This window comes from Oreochromis niloticus, linkage group LG22, assembly GCF_001858045.2.
Source record: "Oreochromis niloticus isolate F11D_XX linkage group LG22, O_niloticus_UMD_NMBU, whole genome shotgun sequence".
Classification (NCBI taxonomy): domain Eukaryota; kingdom Metazoa; phylum Chordata; class Actinopteri; order Cichliformes; family Cichlidae; genus Oreochromis; species Oreochromis niloticus.
The window spans coordinates 11,873,729-11,897,010 of NC_031985.2; the positions used below are offsets into that span (position 1 = coordinate 11,873,729).

At 42.7% G+C, this 23,282-nt stretch overlaps 4 protein-coding genes across 5 annotated transcripts; 3 read left to right on the plus strand and 1 right to left on the minus strand.

Annotated features, from left to right (window-relative positions):
• Positions 1-159: 159 nt before the first annotated feature.
• On the plus strand, positions 160-3,431 carry LOC100692442 (granzyme K). 2 transcript variants are annotated; one of them, XM_019350301.2, is made up of 6 exons: positions 160-572; positions 755-896; positions 2,019-2,157; positions 2,548-2,814; positions 2,919-3,088; positions 3,189-3,431. In XM_019350301.2, exons 1-5 carry the CDS (start codon positions 509-511, stop codon positions 3,069-3,071), a joined length of 765 nt encoding a protein of 254 aa, XP_019205846.1. In that variant the 5' UTR covers positions 160-508; the 3' UTR covers positions 3,072-3,088; positions 3,189-3,431. The 2 variants fall into 2 exon arrangements, with proteins under 2 accessions (XP_019205846.1, XP_025757828.1); XM_025902043.1 differs by having other exon boundaries at positions 387-393; positions 490-572; positions 2,919-3,431.
• Positions 3,432-4,668: 1,237 nt separating this feature from the next.
• On the plus strand, positions 4,669-5,620 carry LOC112843605 (vegetative cell wall protein gp1-like; the record flags this gene model as incomplete). Its single annotated transcript, XM_025902609.1, has 1 exon — positions 4,669-5,620. A coding segment is annotated over one exon (822 nt), but the record flags the coding sequence as incomplete, so codon positions are not given.
• Positions 5,621-12,120: 6,500 nt separating this feature from the next.
• Positions 12,121-14,891, plus strand: LOC106098381 (granzyme K). Its single transcript, XM_019350310.2, has 5 exons — positions 12,121-12,370; positions 12,527-12,668; positions 13,530-13,668; positions 13,927-14,196; positions 14,303-14,891. The coding sequence occupies exons 1-5, from the start codon at positions 12,307-12,309 to the stop codon at positions 14,453-14,455; spliced, it is 768 nt and encodes a 255-aa protein (XP_019205855.1). The 5' UTR covers positions 12,121-12,306; the 3' UTR covers positions 14,456-14,891.
• Positions 14,892-18,028: 3,137 nt separating this feature from the next.
• Positions 18,029-19,606, minus strand: LOC109196355 (zinc finger and SCAN domain-containing protein 21-like). The gene has a single exon (XM_025902103.1). It carries the CDS (start codon positions 19,604-19,606, stop codon positions 18,743-18,745), a length of 864 nt encoding a protein of 287 aa, XP_025757888.1. The 3' UTR covers positions 18,029-18,742.
• Positions 19,607-23,282: the final 3,676 nt, after the last annotated feature.

Consider the following 23,282-nt stretch of genomic DNA (forward strand, 5'->3'; position numbering starts at 1 on the left):
TTTGGTGAAACTGTGTTGACAACTTCTGTAAATATTAGGACACTTTGTCTTTTGTCATCATTTACTTCCAGAAATGCTCTTTCATTTGTTTCAGTCTGTCTCCTTTTTTTATCCTTTTTTTCTCTGACACAGTTTTTAGAAACCTTTGAAGTATTTGAAATTCTCAGTGACACAGACCAAACGAGCTGTTTTTAATGTCACTCTGTTGTTGCATATGAGTCACATGTTTGTGTTCATTGTGTGTTCTTTTTTTTTTAGAAGTGTGTAAGCGATTACTGCTTTTCTTTGGATCACCTCCGATTTGTGGCAGGAAATCTTCCTGTGGCACACATTTACAGTGTGTGTGTGTGTGTGTGTGTGTGTGTGTGTGTGTGTGTGTTTTGAAGGCTCTGGGTGAGTGTGTCCATTCATCTTACACATCCATTTTCAGACCACGCCCCCTCAGCTCAGCAGGTAAAGCTGAGCATCACAGTGAGTTTCATTCAACAGGTCAAAGAGGGAAGAAGAAATGTCCTGCCTGAAGAATTTCACTGTTGTCATCTCATGTGTGCTCCTCTTCATCATCCAGCCAGGTGAGCGATGTTTTCTATTGTAATTTAATTTATTTGTTGATAATCTTCATGTAAACAAGTGTAATACAAAGTCACATTCCTGATATTGTTCAGTGTTACAGAGCAGTTTGTTTGTTTCACTCATCTGTTCTTCACTTCATCATCTGCTGATTTAGTGTCCTGATATTTGGCTTCTGTTTCAGGTCGTGGTTCTGAGATTATTAACGGGAAAGAAGTCGAGCCACACTCACTGCCTTTCATGGCTTATGTGACAAGTCCAGATTCTTTCTGTGGGGGGACATTGATCCATCCACAGTGGGTCCTGACAGCTGCCCACTGCACTGGGTAAGAATCTCATGCTCTAGGGGGCCTCGAATTGTCCGGGGTCTGGATCTCCACCACGCCTACTTCATGTCCTGGGGGGCAGGGCTATGGCGCCCCACACCCACTCAGTTACACGAAGAAACCTTATGAATACAAAACCATGCTCACAAACACACACTATCTTGGGTGGCTGCTGCCTCTAAATAATCGTGTGTTGTTGGTCTTGTGTAGCATTCGATATTTATTATTTACTTTTGCTGATGCTCATGTTGGTCGTTGCTGAGTTTTTCTTTTTGCTTGTTTTTTCCAGCAGGTGATCAAACAGATCTGCTGTCTTTTCTCTGTGTCTCTCTTTCCTTCGTCTTTCCCGTCCCCGCTCCTGTCCGTTCTGACTGTAATAACTTAAAAGTAAAAAAAGTAAATACTGAAGATCGAATGAACTATGACAGTCAAGTGGACCAATATGACCAAAACTATAACGATCCACTTGTGAAAGTCAATCTGTTGACTGCTGATTGTGCCAACAAGGACAGGCAAAAAAAAAAAAGACACATTTCTTATCCTTTAAATATATTTGCTTATTTATTATATTTGTTTTTAACAAACTGTGAAAGAGAACATATTGTGACCTTCTTAAATTTTGATAGTTATAAAGACCATGGGATGACATGTCTGCACATTGATTGTAAGTGAGGACATAAACATGGTGTTGCTGGATTTATATTTATAGTAGCAAAAAATAATGTCAGCAAACGTTTTACTGATATGAGCAATATAAACACTTTTGTAACTTTACATGACAGGAAAAAAACTAGAAAACAAGTAGACAGGTTTGCACTTAACGAAACGAGAACGTGATCACAGTCCAAAAAATGATACTACACAAAATATGTTTGTAATTTAAATTAATAACACTCACAAACCCAAAGGAAATCTGTTTCTTAGAGAGCAGAGCTGATCTTTGAAGATGTGTGTATGTGTAACAGCTGCATCAGTTTTCCTCTCTCAAATGATGAGGTCGTTAGCAGGCCTCTGGAGAACTGCAAGACATGTTGAGGAGGTCATTTAGCCATTTGAATCAGCTGTGTGTGTGTGTGTGTGTGTGTGTGTGTGTGTGTGTGTGTGTGTGTGTGTGTTTTACAGCATTAATAAGGTGACGTTGGGAGCACACTCAATCAAGAAACGGGAAGAAAATTCTAAACAGATCCGAGAGGTTGTGACACACGTTCCTCATCCCGACTACACCAGTGTAGTTCTGGGCAACGACCTCATGTTGCTCAAGGTAAGGAGATGATTCAGTCTCCAAAAGCAGGTAAAGAAAAAAATGCAACATTTTAAGAATTTTCATATTAAATAAAATTTTCCTTTTACACACGTTCACACTCATTTCAACAAATCACTGCAGATATTTTCAATTTCCTAAGAAAAATCTAAAAATAAACGAGTGAATGACTGATGGTGCAAAACTTCAGCACAATGCTGCATATTTATGTACATATTAGTGCTGCCAGTGTTAATCTCATTAAAATGACGTTAACGCCAAAACCGCATTAACGCAGCAAATCTCTATTGCCTCGTTAACACAGATCGCTGCGCGGGCTGGTTAGCTCGTTAACGTGTTAGCCCCATCATTTTACCAAGATTAACACATATATGTATACTTGTTTTTTAGCTCGACAAACCAGCGAAGAAAACCAGGGCAGTCAAATGTCTCAAGTTACGAGCAGCCAGAGACCCGGCAGCTGGCAGCACGTGTCTGGTGGCCGGATGGGGAATAACTGAAAACAACCGAACATCAGACGTCCTCATGTCTGTCAATGTGACTGTGGTGGACAGACAGACGTGCAACTCTCGTGATTATTACAACCACAGACCTGAGATCACCAGAGACATGATATGTGCTGGTTCAGATGGTACAAACGTCGCTGATACCTGTCAGGTACGTATGAAGAATCCATGTGTTTTTCCTTGTTTGAAGTAAATGTTCATTCAGCTCAACACCTGTGACTCAAAGAAACACTTGTGTGTTTGTTCTTGCTGCAGGGGGATTCAGGAGGGCCGCTGTTGTGCGATGGAGCGCTGGTTGGAGTCACTTCTTTTGGAGCAGGTTGTGGTGTCATTAAAAAACCTGGAATCTACTCGTTTGTCTCAAGGAAACAACGAAAGTGGATCAAGGAAACATTAAAGTCAGCTTAAATGTCATGAAAGCACAGGCAAGAATCTCTACGAGCAAGATGAGAACCTTTGATGGTTTCATGTTAAATCTCTCGGTGCTGTAGACCTTTATCCATTTTATCTTTTCTCATTTTTCAGTTTGTGCTAGCTTGCTCACATTCTGCACATGGCGGTCCTGTCATGGTCATTTCCACTGCAGGAAAGGCGGGAACATTAACTGGACTGACCTGAACACGTTTTTTAGCCATTCAGTATAAAAAAGGCACAGCCACTGTGATGGTTTAGGGATGACTGTTGTTCTTTTTAGCTAAAACAACGATTTGTCCTGATACATTTTCTAGTTTTTTCTACTTTCTAATAAAGCTCGTGGCTCTTCTTTCATTCATTGTTTGTTCTTTCAAAGCTTCCTGTTTTTTGCAGTAACTCCGTTTGACATTCAAATGACAGACCTGACCACATACTTCACTCTTTCACACTTTTCTTTATTCGATTGTCACTTTGTCTCACACACAGCCACAACCTCGGGTGCCGGCACAGTCTTGTGTGATGAGCTGATGGAGCTCCGCTGTCTCAGCCTCACCTGCCGACGAGCCCAAACCAAACTCCTAAATCTTTCACATTATTTTGCAATTAGGAATTGTTTCAGTCCTCTATTTTTAGTGTTCAAATTAAATCAAACTTCTTTGCTCAAGAAATATTCTCAAAACATACCACATGACACCCAAACTGATTGTTCTCTAATCTTATCAGGATTTGTTCCCCAGAGACAAAAACACAGTTATTAGATGTTATTAAATTCTTTTCAGAAAAACAATCATAGTGTTTAATATTTATATACATAAATATGAACATGCATGAATATAAATGTCTCTGGCTATTATGTGTCATGGCTGTGTGCAGGCAGGCAGGGAGAAAGGACCCAAAATGCAGGACTCGGAGGCAGATGTAAACTCAAAACACTCAGCTTTATTGCTGGCCAGAAAAGGAACATAAACTTAACTAAACTGGGAATACCGAAATAAACTAAGCAGACAGGCAGGCTAGCAGACGGAACACACAGTTAACGTGAGGGTGAACAGACGTTAACGACGCGACACCAAATAGGGGAAGACACAGACACTAAATACAAGAGGTGAACGGAGCGAAGAGGAAACAGCTGGGAGACACGGCTGACGCTGATTACACTGACGAGACAGGGAGAGCACAAAGCTGAACGCACTGACATAGGACACAGACCTACAAAATAAAACAGGAAGCACACGACAGACAGAGACACAGACGCAGACTCATAAGCAGGCATAACGACATCATGGACAGACAGAGGGACATACGGGCAGAGAAGATTAAGCACAGGCAACCTAAACTAAACATGAGGGCAAGATAACGACACCTAAACCAGAAATCATCATTATCATCATCATCATCATCATCATCGGATAGCTAAAGAAACAGAATCCCAGAGAAGAACTAATGCAAAAATAAACCAAAACATAAGAAACTCAAAATGCTGGGTCGAACCGACCCAGGACCGTGACATTATGAGTCTTTTCTTCCTGCTCTTCAGGTCGTCTTTAGAATTTTTCTAGAAAGTTTTTTCTTTTAAAGACGATCGCATTAATGTCAACACACAAAGAATAGTCACTGTCAAGAGGGGCCCGTCCAGCCACAGCCACCTGCCTCCGCTGGAGGGTCCGAGGGGCCCGTCCAGCCACAGCCACCTGCCTCCGCTGGAGGGTCTGAGGGGCCCTTCCAGCCTTCGTCGCCACCACCTGCGGCTCCCACGCCGTCGCCTGCAGTGCCACCATCTGTTTCGTCGCCTGCAGCTCCATCCTCGTCTGGTCCAGCCTCCGAGTCTTCATCCTCACCTGGTCCGGCTTCAGCTACGGCTTCATCCTCGCCTGGTCTGGCTTCGGCTTCGCCGTCGCCTGGTCCGGCTTCGGCTTCGCCTGTCCGGCCTGCTCGGCCTGCACGTCCTGTCCGGCCGCTTTCCAGGCCAATGACTGGACATCCTCGCCGTCGTGGCCAGCCTCCTGACCTGCTCCGTCGCCGCCGGTGCCTCCCTCCCGGCCGGCCTCCTGAACTTTTTTCTGGACTCTTGGGCCGTTGTCCTCCGGGCCGGCCCCCTGAACCGCCCAGATTTGGACTGCTATGCCGTCGACCTCCGGGCCGGCCCCCTGAACCTTTTCGAGACTGTTGCCTGGGCCTCTGCGCCTTTCGTGGGCCCTTTTGTTTGTTTTCTTTTGGACTGTTCCTGGGCCTTGGTGCTGTTGTTTTGTTCTGTTTTGGTCTTTGTTCCCTGTGTTTTGGTTTCTGGCTGCTTGTGTTTTTGTTTCTGTCCCTCCGTCCGGTTCCCCCGACGCCCACGCTGGTTGGGTTGTTTTTTGTTTTGGTGTTTCGGTTTGGGCTGTCTGGGAGCCAGGCCTTTGGGGGGTGCTGTTAGGATGCCTGGGTCGTTGGCCCAGGGTTTTGAGGTTATTATGTTATTTATCATTTCTAGTCTTTGGTTTCTTAGTTGGAGTTCTGTCTTATGGTTTATGTCTCTGTGTAATCCTTAGTTGCTGTCTGCTATATCCCCGTGTCCAGTGAAGCGAGATCGATCAACTGCAGACCAGACAACAAACGACGGAGGCACCAGACGAATGCAATCAAACGATGACTTTATTGACACCGGAGAACAACCATCAGCATATGGCCTGTTTTGCTCTGACAAAAATACACTGGGTTCTGGTTTGATAGCATAGAGGATCACACCCCCACATACACGTCAATACAGGTCAAAAATACATTGTGTACAGTCATTGTTTACAGACAAGGGTACATCTTGTACATCTCTAATAACTATAAACAGACATATAACTTCTCTTTTGATAACACCTTCCTTTTAAGGTAATAACTTCAAGCTTCAGGGCCTCTAAGGGCTAATAATTGACCCTCGTCATCAATCACTAAGTAGACAGAATTGGCGCAGGTCTCAAAAAAGAAGCAGAAGACACTTGGGCCTTCGCTCAGGCCTGCTACTAGATTTATGTGTATTGTAAGCATGCATGCAATTAACCTGCTATGTTCTCATCTTCCCTCAACATGTATCACCTGGACACTCTCACCAGTGAAGCTTAAAACCCTTTTGGATGGAACATCAACTCTAAACAAGCACAGATATGCAATGTGTATAAAATGAACTCTACCTGTGAATAGAAAGGTCAATGTGATGACAAACATATTCAATGCAATATGAACCCTGTAAGAAATATTACTGATAAAATAATACTGTAGAACATGTTATTAATGCATTTATCATAAGACAGATTATATGGTAGCAATAAAAGAATCTCTAAATCCCAACACCAGTCAGTGTCTGTGTCTGCCCTGGTCCCACGTCTCTGTTCCCTCTGTTGCAGTGCCTGCCTGTGAGTCTGTCTTTAAGTTCAGTCTGTGTTATGTTTCCTGTTTTACTTTGGAGGTGCGTGTCTTATGTTAATGTGTCTGGCTTTGCTTCCTTGTCTCGTTAGTTCTGATTTCTCCCAGCTGTGCCCTCCTTCTGTGTCTCATTCCCCTCGTTACTTCCTAGTGTACTTAAACCCTGTGTTTCTTTGAGTCAGTGTCGCGTCGTCCCTCATGCTGTGTGGATCTCCCTGTGTTTCCCGTGAGGTTGTTGTTTAGTTCGGGTTTAGTTTGTATGCTCGTTTTTCCCGTGCCAGCAAATAAAGCTGAGTATTTTGAGTTCATCCCTTGAGTCTGAGTCCTGCATTTTGGGTCCACCACTCCTCCTTGCCTGCCTGCCACACAGCCCACCTTAACAGTGGGAGTATATCAGTTAAAACACTGTGGGTGTGTGTCTCTTCCTAGGGGCCATAAAAAACCATCTCCCCTCCAGACTACAGTTATCAAGTTACAAATGTTGAGACCCCCACCTAGGTATGCCCTGAGTAATTTCCACTTAACATTATCTTCTTTCTGTCTTAGTTTCACAGTTCAAACTGTGGGAGGGTCTTCTAAGATCTACTCCTAAGTTCATGACACAGTTTTTATTTATATCCAGGGCAGTGTCAGTGTCTCTACAATAATTCTACATTCTATCTAACACATGTCTAAACTCTAAAATAAGCTAAACATTTCTACACTGTATAAAAGTCTCTTTCAGTTTAAACATTGTTTTCAATCAATTGCATGCTCAGTGTTTTGTCTCATTTCTTCTTGTTGCATGTTGAAGCTCTACTTGGAAGCTTGTTAACATCCAAACATGTAAAACATGATTTTTGCTATTTTTTAAATGGTCTTAAAACTTTTGATCCGGACTGTATTTTAATCTAGCTTTGTGAATCACCATCAGTAGCCAATCACGTTACTATAAATTGTAGCTGCCATCTGAGTGTGTCTCACTCGCTCACCTGTTGCTGTGCGCAACCTGTGTGTTACAGGTTGTAGTTGCAGAAGCCTCCTATCGGTCACATTGTTTGCAAACTGGGTGACTCCTTTTGCTCAGAAGTCTGGGCCTGAGTGGGCGGCTGATGGCTTTAAAGTGGGGCTGCTACTGCTTCTCTGTTTACAGAAGAAAAAGGAGAAGTCTCTTTTGCTTTTTGAATGTGTCCACTTTGCATTGCATTTTTGTGTCCTTTTTAGTTTGCATCCTTTATGTGTTCATTTTGCCTTGTTGCCTTAGTCGTCCTCATGTGCTCTGTCTGCAACACTCAAGGGTTTAGGATAGCATTTGAGCCGTCTGTCAATATATGCAAGCCTCTTAATTTGCACTTTAATGTTTTGACTGATTCATTTAGAGCAGTTGTATAACAATACAGAATAGTGCTGTGAAATTATCTGCTCTGAAGATTTAATTTATTTGGTTTGTACATCTGAATGTTTGATTCGTAGGTTTTTGTGTTACTCCACTGGAAGGCCCTTTTTCTAACTGCAGATTGACAGCGTGTTTCTGCATCTTTTTTTAAAAAAATTTTTCTGTTTTATCCTAAACCACGTCTCTGTCTCAAACCTTACAGACCAAAGTGTCTTCTTGATAATTAGCATAGTTTCAAACTAAATATTCTCAGGGTGCCGTTGTCGGGTTTTGAGGTCCCAGTTACCACGTCGCCATTCTAGTGTGTCTAAGGAGCTTGGAAAGAAAAGCGTCTGGACTTCTTTGAGTTGCTTGAAGACGTTTCACCTCTCATCCGAGAAGCTTCTTCAGTTCTAAGGTCAAATGGCCGAGAGTCCCAGATTTAAACCCAGTGGGAGTTTCCCACCAAAGAGGGACAAAGGACCCCCTGATGATCCTCTACCTAATCACATGAGCCAAGGTGTGAAAGCGGGTGTGGGTCCCAATCAGCCAGGGTTTCGGGTGAGCTCATTGTGAAACCTGGCCCCACCCTATCATGTGATTTCCTGAGGTCAGATGGCCCAGGATGTGAGTGGGCATTAAGGCGTCTGGGAAGGATCTCAAAACTGGATTATAGATGGCAGACAGTTGGTGTCGTAAACCACCGGCTCTGTTCAAAGATGGTCGCTCACAGTGGACGTAGATGGCTTCTTTCACTCCTCTTTCAAACCATCTGTCCTCTCTGTCCAAAATGTGAACGTTGGCATCCTCGAAAGTGTGACCTTTGACCTTTAGATGCAGATGAACTGCTGAGTCTTGTCCCATGGAGGTGGCTCTTCTACATTGTGCCATGCGCTTGTGAAGTGGCTGTTTGGTCTCTCCGATGTAGAGGTCTGGGTGTTCCTCACTGCACTGTACAGCAAACACCACATTGTTAAGTTTGTGTTTAGGAGTTTTGTCTTTCGGGTGAACCAGTTTGTGTCTGAGTGTGTTGCTGGGTGCATTTCAGACCCAGCAACACACTCAGACAAAAACTGGTCCAAATATGGGTTTAAATCTGGGACTCTCGGCCATTTGACCCTAGAACTGAAGAAGCTTCTCGGATGAGAGGTGAAACATCTTCAAGCAACTTAAAGAAGTCCAGACGCTTTTCTTTCCAAGCTCCTTAGACTGCGATGACTGAGAACCTTCACAGACATTCTAGTGTGTGCGTGTGACATCATCGGTTCCTTGCTCTGTTCTTCAGTTTCCACCCCCTTGTGCTGCCACACTTTCATGGTCCTCACTGGACTGTGGCACTGACACTCTCACACTACACCACTAGGTGGGGCTCTCTGCTACATTTTTTGAGAGCTGTTGCTTCAACCAGTTCACAGAAACACCATAAAACTGGGAACTTACTGACGATATAAAAATATTATTTAAAAAAATGGCAGTTAGCCTTTATTTTAATCATGACTGACATGTAGAGAACATTGTTAAAAATATAACACATAACATCGAATTTCATATCTTAAATACTTTAGACTTTTCCCTGCTGAACCTGAATGCTCTTAAACTTCAGGGCATGAACTTGTGGCCAAACATTGTTCAGGAATTGCTGGTGGAGAGCAGAATTCATCCATCCATCCAGCAGCAGAGCAGCCCCCAACCATCACACAAACCACATGTTTGACTCTTTTTAAATGTTGGGCTATTTTTATGTAACAGGTCTCAAGCCTTTGTACTGAACCGAAAACACAAATGGACAGAAATATTTAACTAAGTAGAGAAACTAGTGTTCACAAAATGTATTCATGTAAACAGGAATCACGAACAGCAACAATAACACTACATAGCAGCCAAATAAACCATTATCATTCACCTGCTCAGTCATTCACAGCAGTGACAAATGTAACTGTGGCCTCATTCTGCATATGACCACAAGCCACAGAGCAAGAAGTCCCTTTGCCCGGACCCTGAACACATCGCTCACCACAAACATCTATAAACAACATCCTGACATGATGTGCGTCAGTCTATAGAGCACAGAATGAAAATGACAATAAACTAAGCTTAGTTTCACAGTGATACAGACGCAAGGAACGACCCAGTTTGAAAGGGACACGGTGAAGTGAAACTGTAACCTCTGAGGAGAACAAAAACAAAACCAGGGCAATAACACTCGTGTAGAGCGACAATGACAGATCTGGCTTGTGTTTCAAATAATCAGTATATTGAGTCATGATCAGTGTGTGTTTGTAGCTGCAAATATTAGTATGTTTAGCTCAGATTTTACTGCCTAATTTAATTGAACAGTGGATGATCATGAAAACAAAAATGCTTCCTGCATGTTGCTGTCAGGGACGGTCCGTGAGCAGTTTTGGACATATTTATATGCTGTTGTATGTACCTTAATTATGTGTGGTGCTTGTGTGTGGTTTCCCTTTGTATTGTGTATGTGTGTGCATGTGTGTGATGTCCTGGTTTTCCTCGACCACCAGGCCTAGCGGGTGTGTCGCGTTGGGAGGCTGGCCACACCCGAGGAGGAGGAACACACACACCTCCAGCTGATCAGGGTCGTCAGGGGAGCTACATAGCAGTGCGGCTGAGTGCTTCTCGACACTGGATTATTGCGTGATTACCCGTTAGCGTTTTCAGTTTTTTCCAGTGCGTGTTAGTCTGTTGGTATTGAAGTGAGTGCTAACGGCTGCTTCTGTGTCTCTCCAGCAGGAGTGCGGGAACGAGAGGGCACGAGAATCATGGGAGGGGAGACGTGGAGCACGAGTATTGGGAGGAGGGCACTGAACGGAAATCGGGACACACAGGGATTCTTTATTGCGTAATTATTTACTGTACTGTAAATAAATGCACTGTCTGCATCCAAGAGTGCAGCATTTGGGTCCTGCTTCCCCACTTCCCCACGATCTGCCTCAGACAGTGAAAGATACAACTGTAATGGTGTCAATATAATTCTGAACTTCAGAGGAAAAGGACATGTTTATGCTGTACTGAGAAAGAGAACTTCATGTGATCTACGTGTTTGGTTCTGATCACTGCATGTACCTCAAACACGTCTATTTCCAATGAAACAGACTGTTTTCCATGCTGCTGCCACACAAATGTGTCTATGGTTTCTGCAGTGTACTTCAGCCTGACCTCCAAAGCTGCCATGCAGGCTCCTCACAAGTCCTTCATTCTGAATCATTCTACCACTTTACCTCAAATGAAATGGAAGTTACTACACTGCTTTCCCAAGTGACTCCCACTGACACTACAGTGAGTGGACCTTTTTTACTTAGGGGTGTACTCACATTTGTTGCCAGCGGTTTAGGCAATAATGGCTGTGTTTGAGTGTTTGAGGTGACAGCAAATTTACACTGTTGTACAAGCTGTACACTGACTACTTTACATTGTAGCAAAGTGTCATATCTTCACTGTTGTCCCATGAAACGATATAATAAAATATTTACAAAAATGTGAGGGGTGTACTCACTTTTGTGAGATACTGTATCCATCTCTCTCTCACACACACAGTCAGATTTTAATGTTTATACCTTTAATTTAAGAACAACATTATTTCATATTTGGGAAATTCTTTTGTTACAGAGGCTAAACTCACAATGTTTAAGCTTGAAGTGAACTCAGAGCAGACTCCAGCTGACTGCAGTTGTATTAAAAGCAGCGATGGTTTCTGTGAGTGAAGGTGAGCTGCTGGCAGGAACACAGTTTGTAGGAATACACTCGGCGCCTCTGCAGGGAGAAAAGGAGAAGTTAGAAGCTGCTGTGGTGTGTTTGAAGAGTCTTTGCTTGTAATCTGGTGCATAGAGAGACTGAGGAAGTGGCACTTCTCCATTTCTGAATAATCACACCAACACTTGCCACCTTCTCACCAAGCTTATGATCTTGTTGTCTATCCCAGCCTTGTGTACGTCTTCACTCGTGTCCCTGATGTCCTTTTACAGATCTTTGGTCTTACCCACTGTGGTAGGAGGTTAGCATGGAGTGAAATGATTCTGTGGATCGTGTGCTTCATACACTTTACGAGTAACCTGTAATCAGTTTCAGCAGAGGATCAAATAATTAGTGTGGCTGATTGAGGGAAAAAGTGTTCAGTTATTGTATTCTGAAGTATTGGTCAGTAGTTTGTATGCTCTGTCCTTTCAGATCATTTATTTTCATAAATATTCTAATTTAAAACGGGGCAATTAGAAACACTCATGAGTGTAACTGAAAGTGTGGATCCACGCTCACTGAAACTGTGAGCTGTTGCTAGATACATTCATACGTGTTGCTCAAAGTGTTGCACCAAGTTTTGATGTGAGATAATGCAGGATATAAAAGGAGCTGAAGGTCTTCACTTATGACCAGTCTGACCAAACAACATCAGCACTCATCAGTTTTGTGTGCAATTCATCGCAGTGGGTTTCACTGCATTCAACATCTGATCTACCACAGCCAGGAAAAATGTTCTGCCTGAGGAGTTTCAGTCTTTTCCTCTCATGTGTGCTCCTCTTCATCACAGGGCCAGGTGAGTTTCTGTTGTGCTTTAATAATTAATAATTGTTCCGTGTAAACAACAAATAACACATTGCTGATATCTTAGTGCAGAGTGTTTTTTTCACTCATCTGTTCTTGACTTGATCATCTGCTGATTTATGTTTCTGGATATTTGCTTTTGTTTCAGGTCACGGTTCTGAGATTATTAACGGGAAAGAAGTTGAGCCACACTCGCTGCCTTTCATGGCTTATGTAAGAGGTAAACTGTCTTCGTGTGGAGGGACATTGATCCACCCACAGTGGGTGCTGACGGCTGCCCACTGCACTCGGTAGGAAAATGAACTTTTCATTTTTTCTTATTTTTTTTCTGATAAAAAAATTACAGTATTTATTTTTTACAGGTGTGAGATATTGTCTCCTTTTTTAAATTGTGATAAATTGTAATGTCCATACACACACTCTAATAATACATACTGGCTTAGAGTGAGTACAATTACACAATGCCGCTAACATTTTACTGCGAAGGTCAGCATTAACATTTCAGCACGTTACTATATTTACATGTCTCATCTTCTATTCTTGTTTTCTTACATTATAGACAGAAACCAAACTGGTAGATGTGATGTTCATGGAAATCACTCAAAGTTTGTCACCAGGAAATGCCTGAAAGACAAAAGCTTGAATGAAAACAGAGGTTTATCACATCAGAAATGTATCAAAATAAATGTTTCTCTAATTCAGTTTTCATCACATTGACACACATGAAGAAAATCTGCCTTTTAAATAGTAAAGCTGAACTTTTCGAAGATATTCCAGCTGCTCCAGAGCTGGAACAAGAAAGTGGGAAGTAAAATGTGTTTAATGTGTTCAGAGTCTTCAAAGGTCAAAAAACACACATTTCTATAATTATACACGTCATGCTGTTTAAACCAATGGCTGTACAGATATTTACACCTCTTAAACATTTTAGATTATTGAATTCTTCTTTTTTTTGTTCTTGATTCATAATATTTAATATTGTTGAATTTTGTACTTCGGCTGGAAGAAAATTTGATGCTGATTTATCAGAGACTTAGTAACAGCCAGATGTATTAATAGATACACTAATAGCATTACTATAATTATTCTTATAGGAACGTCTGATCTATTAAACCTTAAATGTGTAAACTGTGATTTATTGTTTTTGACAGTATGTATAAGGTGGTCCTGGGAGCGCACTCCATCAGGAAAGAGGAGAAGGAGTCGAAGCAGATCCGAGAGGTTGAGAAACTTTTTCCACATCCCAACTATACCCATGTAACCAAGGGCAACGACCTCATGTTGGTGAAGGTAAGGTGGTAAAGTAATGCCCAAAAATAAGTAAAGTAAAAATGCAACAAGGCGAATGTATTTGTTTTTACCCTACATGATGTGTGTCTGTGTATGCTTACATGTTTCAATAACTCACTGCATAGATTTCCCATTTTCAAAGTAAAACATGCAAATAAAAGATGGTTCAAGACTTTAGCCCAGTGCTCCATAAATATTAGCTTTAAGACCAACTCTGTAAGGTTACTACATCAGTGTCACTCAGTGTTTCTTTTTCAGCTTCAGGAACCAGTGAATAAAACCAGGACAGTCAAATGGCTCAAATTAGGCAGAACCATCAGAGACCCGGCAGCTGGCAGCACGTGTCTGGTGGCTGGATGGGGACGAACCGAAACAAAACGAACATCAGACGTCCTCATGTCTGTCAATGTGACTGTGGTGGACAGACAGACGTGCAACTCTTGTGATTATTACAACCACAGACCTGTTGTCACCAGAGACATGATATGTGCTGGTTCAGATGGTACAAATGTCGCTGATACCTGTCAGGTACGTATGAAGAATCCATGTGTTTTTCCTTGTTTGAAGTAAATGTTCATTCAGCTCAACACCTGTGACTCAAAGAAACAATGTTGTGTGTTTGTTCTTGCTGCAGGGGGATTCAGGAGGGCCGCTGTTGTGCGATGGAGCGCTGGTTGGAGTCACTTCTTTTGGAGCAGGTTGTGGTGTCATTAAAAAACCTGGAGTCTACTCGTTTGTCTCAAGGAAACAACGAAAGTGGATCAAGAAGACAATGAAATCATTCTGAATGTCATGAAAGCACAGGCGTCAGTCTGCACGAGCAGGATGAGAACCTTTGCTGTCTCTGTAGACCTTCATCCATTTGATCATTTCAGTGTTTCTCTTACATTTCATTATATTTTAGCTTCTGCTAGCCTGCTATAATTGTTACACATTCTGCACATATACAGCATGAGAGCGACCCTCTCATGGTTAATCCATTACTGCGATTGAAGGAACTTAAAGCAGGCTTCCTGCAGTGCAATTCCTGCTGCAGGATTTTGCAGGATTCCTTTTTTATTTTGCTCTCTTCAATCAGAGAGATTCACCACCTCCTGTATTATATTCTCTTATTTCTGCACACTTTCTTATTTGTTCATCTCTCATTCCAATTATTTGTGCTAAAAAACCAACAATGATATTTCTGACTTTCTAATAAAGCTGAAGGCATGAATAAAAAGACACATTTCCTTCCTCCTCTCTTTCTTTCATTGTTTCAGAGGATCTCTGACATCCACATATCCATAGATTCATGATTTCAGCATCTCCATCAACTCTGTCTTTGTAATTATTTATCTCATTGTGATGTAGCATAACATGAGCAGCATGGAAGATGATAGGAAGACAGCATCTGCAGACTGTTCAAGTTTCTTTTAAGTGTTCTTTATTTTCTGGCGTCGCCTCTCAACAATTGTTTCACAAAACATAAGAACCTGTGAGTCAAAATCTCACCTGCTTTATATAGAATTACACTCACACCTGGATCTCATTAACCTCTACCATTGGGAAAACAGGGTAGACTAAATAACACAGTCTAGACAAAGAAACAGGAATAAAATCATTTTCCCACTTAAACTCATTCACCCAACTAAACAGTTTGAAAAGTCAATCTCTTCACCTAATCTGACTCATGAGGTTATTTTAAATTAAATACACAATTTTACACAAAAGAAACAACCCTTCATTTGGTTACACCCAATTGACATGATCAATGACATCATATCCTATAAAATCAGGAAGTACTGGGGCAGCCCTTCCCACATACCTGTTTTACACATAGGACCTGCTCAAAGGAACACACAATGGTAAGTATAACCAAACTACACAAACAAATGAAAGATTCAAATCAATTAATGATGAAGTGACATTTAGCTTTAAGTACATTTGCACAGATGAAATGAATATAACCAATGCTACCACAAACAGACCCGGGATAGTATGTAGAGCCAAGGCTACATGTGCTGTATTTACGTTAAAGCATTATGATAGACTATAGGATAACAGAACACAAAATAACAATATATGCAAGTGACAAATGGCAAATGAATTCTGTCCTAGCCACTTTGTCACATTCCCCCCCCCTTAAGTCCGTTACTCTTCATAGGAACTGGAAAGGAAGTCAGCCACAACATTCTTTTTCCCTGCTCTATACCGTATCTTAAAACAATATGGCTGCAGTGAAAGATACCACCTCGTGATTCTTGCGTTGGTTTCTCTCATTCGGCTCATCCACTGCAAAGCTCGATGATCAGTTTCAAGCACAAATTCACCCCCCAGTAGATAATATTTCAAAGTATCCAAAGCCCATTTTATTGCCAAAGCTTCCTTCTCAATTGTGGAATACTTCATTTCTCTAGGGAAGAGCTTACGGCTTATGTACTGCACAGGTCTTTGGTCCTCCCCATCACCCTGCAGCAACACAGCTCCCAGCCCAACTCCTGAAGCATCAGTCTGTACAATAAATGGGCACGTAAAGTCTGGACACTGCAACACAGGCTCATTACACAAACAGTTTTTCAAATCCATGAATGCAGCCTCACACTCTGGAGTCCATTTAATTTTGTTGGGGCATGATTTACGAGTTAAATCACTAAGAACAGCTGATCTGGTAGAAAAATTGGGGATGAACCGACGATACCAGCCAGCTAAACCCAGGAAGGATCTCAACTTTTTCTTTGTTGTTGGAGGAGGACAAGAGGCAAGGTTCTCAACCTTACTCACCTGAGGGCAGATGACCCCACCCCCAATGACGTATCCCAGGTACTCCACCTCTGTCTGTGCAATGTGGCACTTTCCAGGGTTAATGACTAGTCCAGCTGTTCTGATGCGTTGCAGGACATCAGCCAGATGTTTCACATGGTCCTCCCATGTCTCGCTGAACACCACAATGTCGTCAATATACGCTGCTGCATAGCCATCAGCTCCTTTCAGAACCAAGTCTACCAGCCTCTGGAATGTGGCTGGAGCTCCATGTAGTCCAAAAGGCAAGTTCTGAAACGATAAAGTCCGCTGGGAACCCTGAATGTAGTTAAATCCCTTGAGGACTCTGTTAGGGGGACTTGCCAATAACCTTTACAAAGGTCGAGTGTTGTGAGGTACTTCGCATTACCCAAGCGCTCAATCAATTCATCCACTCTTGGCATAGGATATGCATCAAAAACAGAGACAGCATTAAGTTTTGAGAAGTCAACACAAAATCTCTGTCTTGCATCATTTTTCTTGGGGACGAGTACCACAGGACTACACCACTCACCTCTAGATGGCTCTATAATCCCTGTTGCAAGCATTTCTTCCACCTCCTGTTTCAATGCTGGCATTAGCTTTGCTGGAACTCTGGAGGTGGTATCCCTGATGGGTGGTTGATTCGGACAACGCAGGCGTATGTCATGCTGAATAAGATGGGTGTAGCCTGGCTTTGTGCTGAAAAGCTCCTGTGGCATTATGGCCGCGAGCTCCTCCTGCTGTTCTGGAGATAGATGGCCCAAATCCGGAAATAGCTTTTCTTCAGTACAGGTAGGAAAGAATTGCTCTTGAGGCTCTTCTTCCTGCAGTACAACACGAGCCCACAACTGAAGTGATTGCTCTGGCTTCTCAATCCACTCCCTCAACATGTTGACATGAAACACCTGGTGTTTTTTTCGACGATCTGGCATGTTGAGCTCATAAGTGACAGGGCCTACTTTCCTGTTTATCACAAATGGCCCCTGCCATTTGGCTAACAGACTGCTTTCAGTGGTTGGCAAAAGCAGCAACACTTTTTGTCCTTCTTTAAAGGCCTTCCTGCGAGCAGTCTTATCATAGTTCTGTTTTTGACGTCGCTGGGCACTTACTAGGTGACAATGAGCCAGTTCCTGAAACTGTTCAAGCTTGTCCCTCATTTTCAACACATAAGAGAGGGAAGAGCACTGTTTTTCAGGTCCAGCTTCCTCCCAAGCTTCCCTAAGTACATCCAGTGGACCTCTGACATTATGGCCGTACAAGAGCTGAAATGGAGAAAATCCAGTTGATGCTTGTGGTACCTCTATAGGCGAAAAGCAAAAATGGAAGCCATTGGTCCCAGTCTTTTCCTGATTCTCTTACGAACCTTCTCAGCATTGATTTCAGGGTTTTATTAAACCTCTCAACAAGTCCATCAGTTTGTGGATGATAAGGGCTCATTTTGATTCCGGTAATTCCCAGAAGTTTGTAGACTTCCTTCAACAGGTTGGAAGTGAAGTTTGAGCCTTGGTCTGTCAAGATTTCTTTGGGAATACCCACCCTTGAAAACATCTATATCAGACAATTAGCTATTTGGCGGGCTTTGACCTTTCTCAATGGGAAAGCTTCAGGATACCTTGTTGCATAATCACAAATCACTAAAATGTACCTATGCCCTGAACTACTTCTCTCCAATGGGCCGACAATATCCATGGCAACACGAGAAAAGGGGATGTCTATCACAGGCATAGGAATGAGTGGGGCTCTGTCTCCTTTCCTACTCGGGGCTGTCAACTGACACTGTGGACATGATTTACAAAACTGGACAGTATCCGAAAATTGCTGTGGCCAAAAAAAACAAGTTACCATTCTGGAAAAGGTTTTAAGATGTCCTAAGTGGCCTGCCCAAGGAACTGAATGAGCCGACTGCAAGACTATAGGCCTTAAGCTTTTGGGAACAACCAACTGGTCACCCACTTTGCTACGACGATACAGTCGTTTGTTCTTAACAATGAATACTTCCCGTACTCTGTCTGTAATCTGAGCTGATTCTTGGGTGCTCTTAGCAAACAGGGGTGCTAAAGAGGGGTCCTCCCTTTGGAGTTGGACAATATTGCTCGGGACAACCAGGAGCTCATCAATCTCTGGTTCAGGAAGTGACTCAGCAATTTCTGTCCCCCTCACTTTTTCCTGTCTTCTCTGCATTTTACTTTTCTTTATATGCGGCCTACTTAGTCTGTCAACATCCGGAATTTCACTGTCTGAAAAGGGCAACTCACTCAAACCTGGCTCTGACTGAGAAGCTTTACTACCAGACCTAGTGACTACTAGCAGACCTTCACATGCAACATGCAGATTCTTCTCCTCTGTCCTTCTCTGTCTTTGCTAATAACTCCCCAAGAATTGGCATGTCCTGGCCCAACACAATCTGGTAGGGAAGTTTATCCATTACTCCAACTGTAAGTACATACTCCTTTTCATTAACTTGAAGGCAAATGTTAGCAATGGGATAATCAACATTATCACCGTGAACACACCAGACTTTCACTTTACCACAAAATGTGGTGTCACTAGGGAGACAATCTTGCCTGACAAGTGTGCGGCTACTGCTTGAATCCAAGAGGGCAACACACGGCTTTCCCTCAATGAAAACACAGATAGTGTGCTCCTGATCACTGGAGGGTACTAGAGACTCCGTTTCTTCCTCTAGCAAGTCAAAACACTGTGGTGAAAGACACATGTAAGTCTTACTGACTTGCTGACCTGGGCAATCTGCCTTAAAGTGACCTGCTTGCCCACAGGCATGACACACCAACGGGCCTCTCTGCTTTACTTCTCTAGCGCGGCTACTGCTAGTGACTGGAGAACTTTGTTTAGGGCCTTTAGCTCTGTACCCATTCCCACCCCCTGACTTACCCACAAAAACATTGGCTGAACTGGGTTTTCCTACCATGTACCCTCTTTGTGGGCGTCGGGCTGCAAGAAAAGCCTCTGCCATCTCTGCAGCTTCTTTTGAAGTGGTGGGGTTGCGCTCTTTCACCCAGGTCCTCAGCTCTGGGTTAAGAACTCTGAGAAACTGCTCCATCACTATGACATCTCCTATTTGGTCCTTTGTCTTCTCCTTTGGAAGCATCCACTTTTCATATAGGTCTTTAAGGCGCGGTCGCAGCTCTTTGGGTGTCTCATCGTCCTTCAACGTCATGTCGCGGAATCTGGTTCGGTAAGTCTCAGCACTTATTTCAAATTTTTCAAGAACGGCAGTTTTTACTTTATCATAATCTATTGTCTCTTCAGTGTCCATAGCAACATATGCCGCACGTGCTTTACCACTAAGAAGTGGAGCCAGATGCAGTGCCCATTCTTCTTGTGGCCACTGACATCCTGTTGCAATCCTCTCAAAAGTGGTTAAATAATGTTCAATATCTTCATCCTCAACATAGAGCTGCATCTTCGGGCCTTTCCAACCGCTTACTCTGCCCATATTGGATGAATGTGGTGCTGCAGAAGATTCAGGGGGGGTTTCCTCGCTGTTGAACAGGTTGCTGTACCTTTTGCCGCACTGAGGGACTCAGAGGCACTCCGGAGTCAGCTACTGCACCTTCCCACAGCATCTGATGCTCCCGGCGCTCCGACTGGACTTCCTGCTGCAGTTGGCTGAACTGGTGTTGCATTCTATGCCACCGTTCATCCTGGCGTTGTCTGTCCTGCTCCCATTTTGCCTCACGGTCAGCATGCTGTTGCATCAGGCCTTTTAATAAAGTTGAGAGCTCTGAGAGACTTTGTGCTTCCGTGCTGTGCTCACCCGTAGCTTCTGGCAGGTTGCCGTCATCTTGGGCCTCCTCTGGGGGAAAATCTGTTGGCCCTTGAGGTTTCCTTGACTTGGCTGATTTCTGCATTGCTATAACCTATTGGCCTGGAGCCACTGCTGCCACCATTTGTGATGTAGCATAACATGAGCAGCATGGAAGATGATAGGAAGACAGCATCTGCAGACTGTTCAAGTTTCTTTTAAGTGTTCTTTATTTTCTGGCGTCGCCTCTCAACAATTGTTTCACAAAACATAAGAACCTGTGAGTCAAAATCTCACCTGCTTTATATAGAATTACACTCACACCTGGATCTCATTAACCTCTACCATTGGGAAAACAGGGTAGACTAAATAACACAGTCTAGACAAAGAAACAGGAATAAAATCATTTTCCCACTTAACAAACTCATTCACCCAACTAAACAGTTTGAAAAGTCAGTCTCTTCACCTAATCTGACTCATGAGGTTATTTTAAATTAAATACACAATTTTACACAAAAGAAACAACCCTTCATTTGGTTACACCCAATTGACATGATCAATGACATCATCTCCTATAAAATCAGGAAGTACTGGGGCGGCCCTTCCCACATACCTGTTTTACACATAGGACCTGCTCAAAGGGACACACAATGGTAAGTATAACCAAACTACATAAACAAATGAAAGATTCAAATCAATTAATGATGAAGTGACATTTAGCTTTAAGTACATTTGCACAGATGAAATGAATATAACCAATGCTACCACAAACAGACCCGGGATAGTATGTAGAGCCAAGGCTACATGTGCTGTGTTTACATTAAAGCATTATGATAGACTATAGGATAACAGAACACAAAATAACAATATATGCAAGTGACAAATGGCAAATGAATTCTGTCCTAGCCACTTTGTCACACTCATTATTCTTCCAGCAGCCTTCTTTAAAGTTTAGAAGAGCATAGTTATTATTTATGATAAATGTGACCACAGGTGTTAAAACGATATCAGCATGTCTCATTGGTTTGTTTTTACTGTCTGACTGAGGATTAGATCACATCCTGTGAGCTCAACATAAAAACTGAGTCGTTGAGTTTCAGAGCATTTAACACCTGATAAAGAAAAGAGAAGAAGAAATGATCTGCGTGAGAACAAGGAGGAAGTGTTTTCATGTGTGGTGTCAGAGCTGCTAAGGTTTGCAGAGGAGCAGGACGCTGAGGATTAATATTAATGATATATTTCTGTTCCTTCTAAACCAAAGTAACAAATTGCTTCGCTGGACTGACCAAAACAGGCGAATTAAAAACATCTGAAAATATATAATAAATGAATAATAAAAACACAAGGGAATTTAAACCCCCCCCACACACACACACACACACAGAAAGCAAAAGAAAACAATATCAAGACATAAAACATTCTACAAAAGCCAAACTACTTAAGTAGTCCTGCACTGCGATCCCAAACTCCTGAGAAGGAAACAGTGGTAGCTGATACCTGAGACATATCTCAAAAGGAGAGAAACCAGTAGCTGCCGACATGAAGGAGTCATAAGCATGGCTGGACTGGGACAATAAATCATCACCATGGTATTGTAGGAAAAGCCATAAAGCCTTTATAATAAACTCAAACCTACACCATACTCCCTATTGTGGTATTCTGAACAGTACTTAGCAAAAATATAAAACAACCTAATTTGTAATTACATATACCTAACTTATGGTGTTGCCAACTCCCAGCAAAAAAAGCCCCATTTAATTTAATGCACGTATAAAACAAATGCACAGAAATTATTTTTCTCCAGCAATCGAATAGAATCAACATCTTTCTCCAACAGAATTGCAGACTGCACAGGTGGTACGTTCCCAAAGGAAAGAATACTATAACTTACTAGGGCGTATACTAGACTTAATATGTACTGAATACAATAATGGATTTCTACACATTTTTCATCATATGAAAAGTTTGGTTGTAAGATTCAGAAATGCATTTAATAAAAGCGAGACATTTTAAATAAGAATTAGTATTTATTTGTGCCCCCCTTTACCTGTTAATGCCCTACCTGGCCCGCTGGCAAAACTTTGCCAGACCCACCCCTGCACACGTAGCAGTCAGGATCATGGTGTTATTTGTCAGAAACAGTTCATAACTTCCCTTCAACTCATGCCCTTTGCCCTTTCAGTCTGTCCATTGCACTGTGGGTGATAGCCTGAGGAAAGGCTCACCCCCAAAGCTGCACAAAGGCCTTCGACACACGAGAAACAAACTGAGTCCCCTGTCTGGAACAATGTCCCGAGGAATCCCATGCAACCTAAAAACGTGATCAATGATTAAGTGAGCGGTTTCAAGGGCAGAAGTGAGTTTAGTCAGAGGGATGAAATGGGGAGCCCTGGAGAACCTGTCAATGATGGTCAAAATAACCGAGTGGTTAGAGTAACGTACAAAGCAGTAACAAAGTCCACAGAAATGTGCAACCAGGGCCGACCTGGGACGGGCTGTCACGGGACCGAGTGGTCTGTACTAAACAGGACTCAGGTGCAGAAACCCAGAGCAGAGACAGCAGATAAGCCTAATAAATTATTGTTATATTAAGTGCAAGAAACATAGCAAGGACAAAAAAACCAAACAAACAATAAGACGTGGAGTTTGACGTGGCGTTGCCTGGGAAACGTGGCTAGGGCGAGGGAACGGGGCCTGAGATGCAGAGTGGAGCTGAGCAGGGAACAGTCACACTGAAGAGAGAAGACAGTGGAGTTAGGGAGGTAGTGGAGGTAGCTCTGAAGTGGTAAGTTGTAAGAGTTCTTACTTGCAGTTGGGGACATAGAGTATTGAGAGGGGGGTGATGAGAATCCAGGGGAGCTGAGTGGCATGACAAGGCTGACCTGAGATCTGGGGTCTTCAGATGCAGTATGATGGCAGGAGGGCAGGCAGGTGAGGCACAGAGTGATTTTTAAAATGGTTGCTTGGTATCCTGAGTCCAGAGGTAGAGCATGAGCCAACGTGAATCCAGCAACTGCAGCACAAGAAAGTCTCGTTAGTAAGATAAATCACAGCAAGAACCTGAAGCATAAGGCCTGTTACCAACATG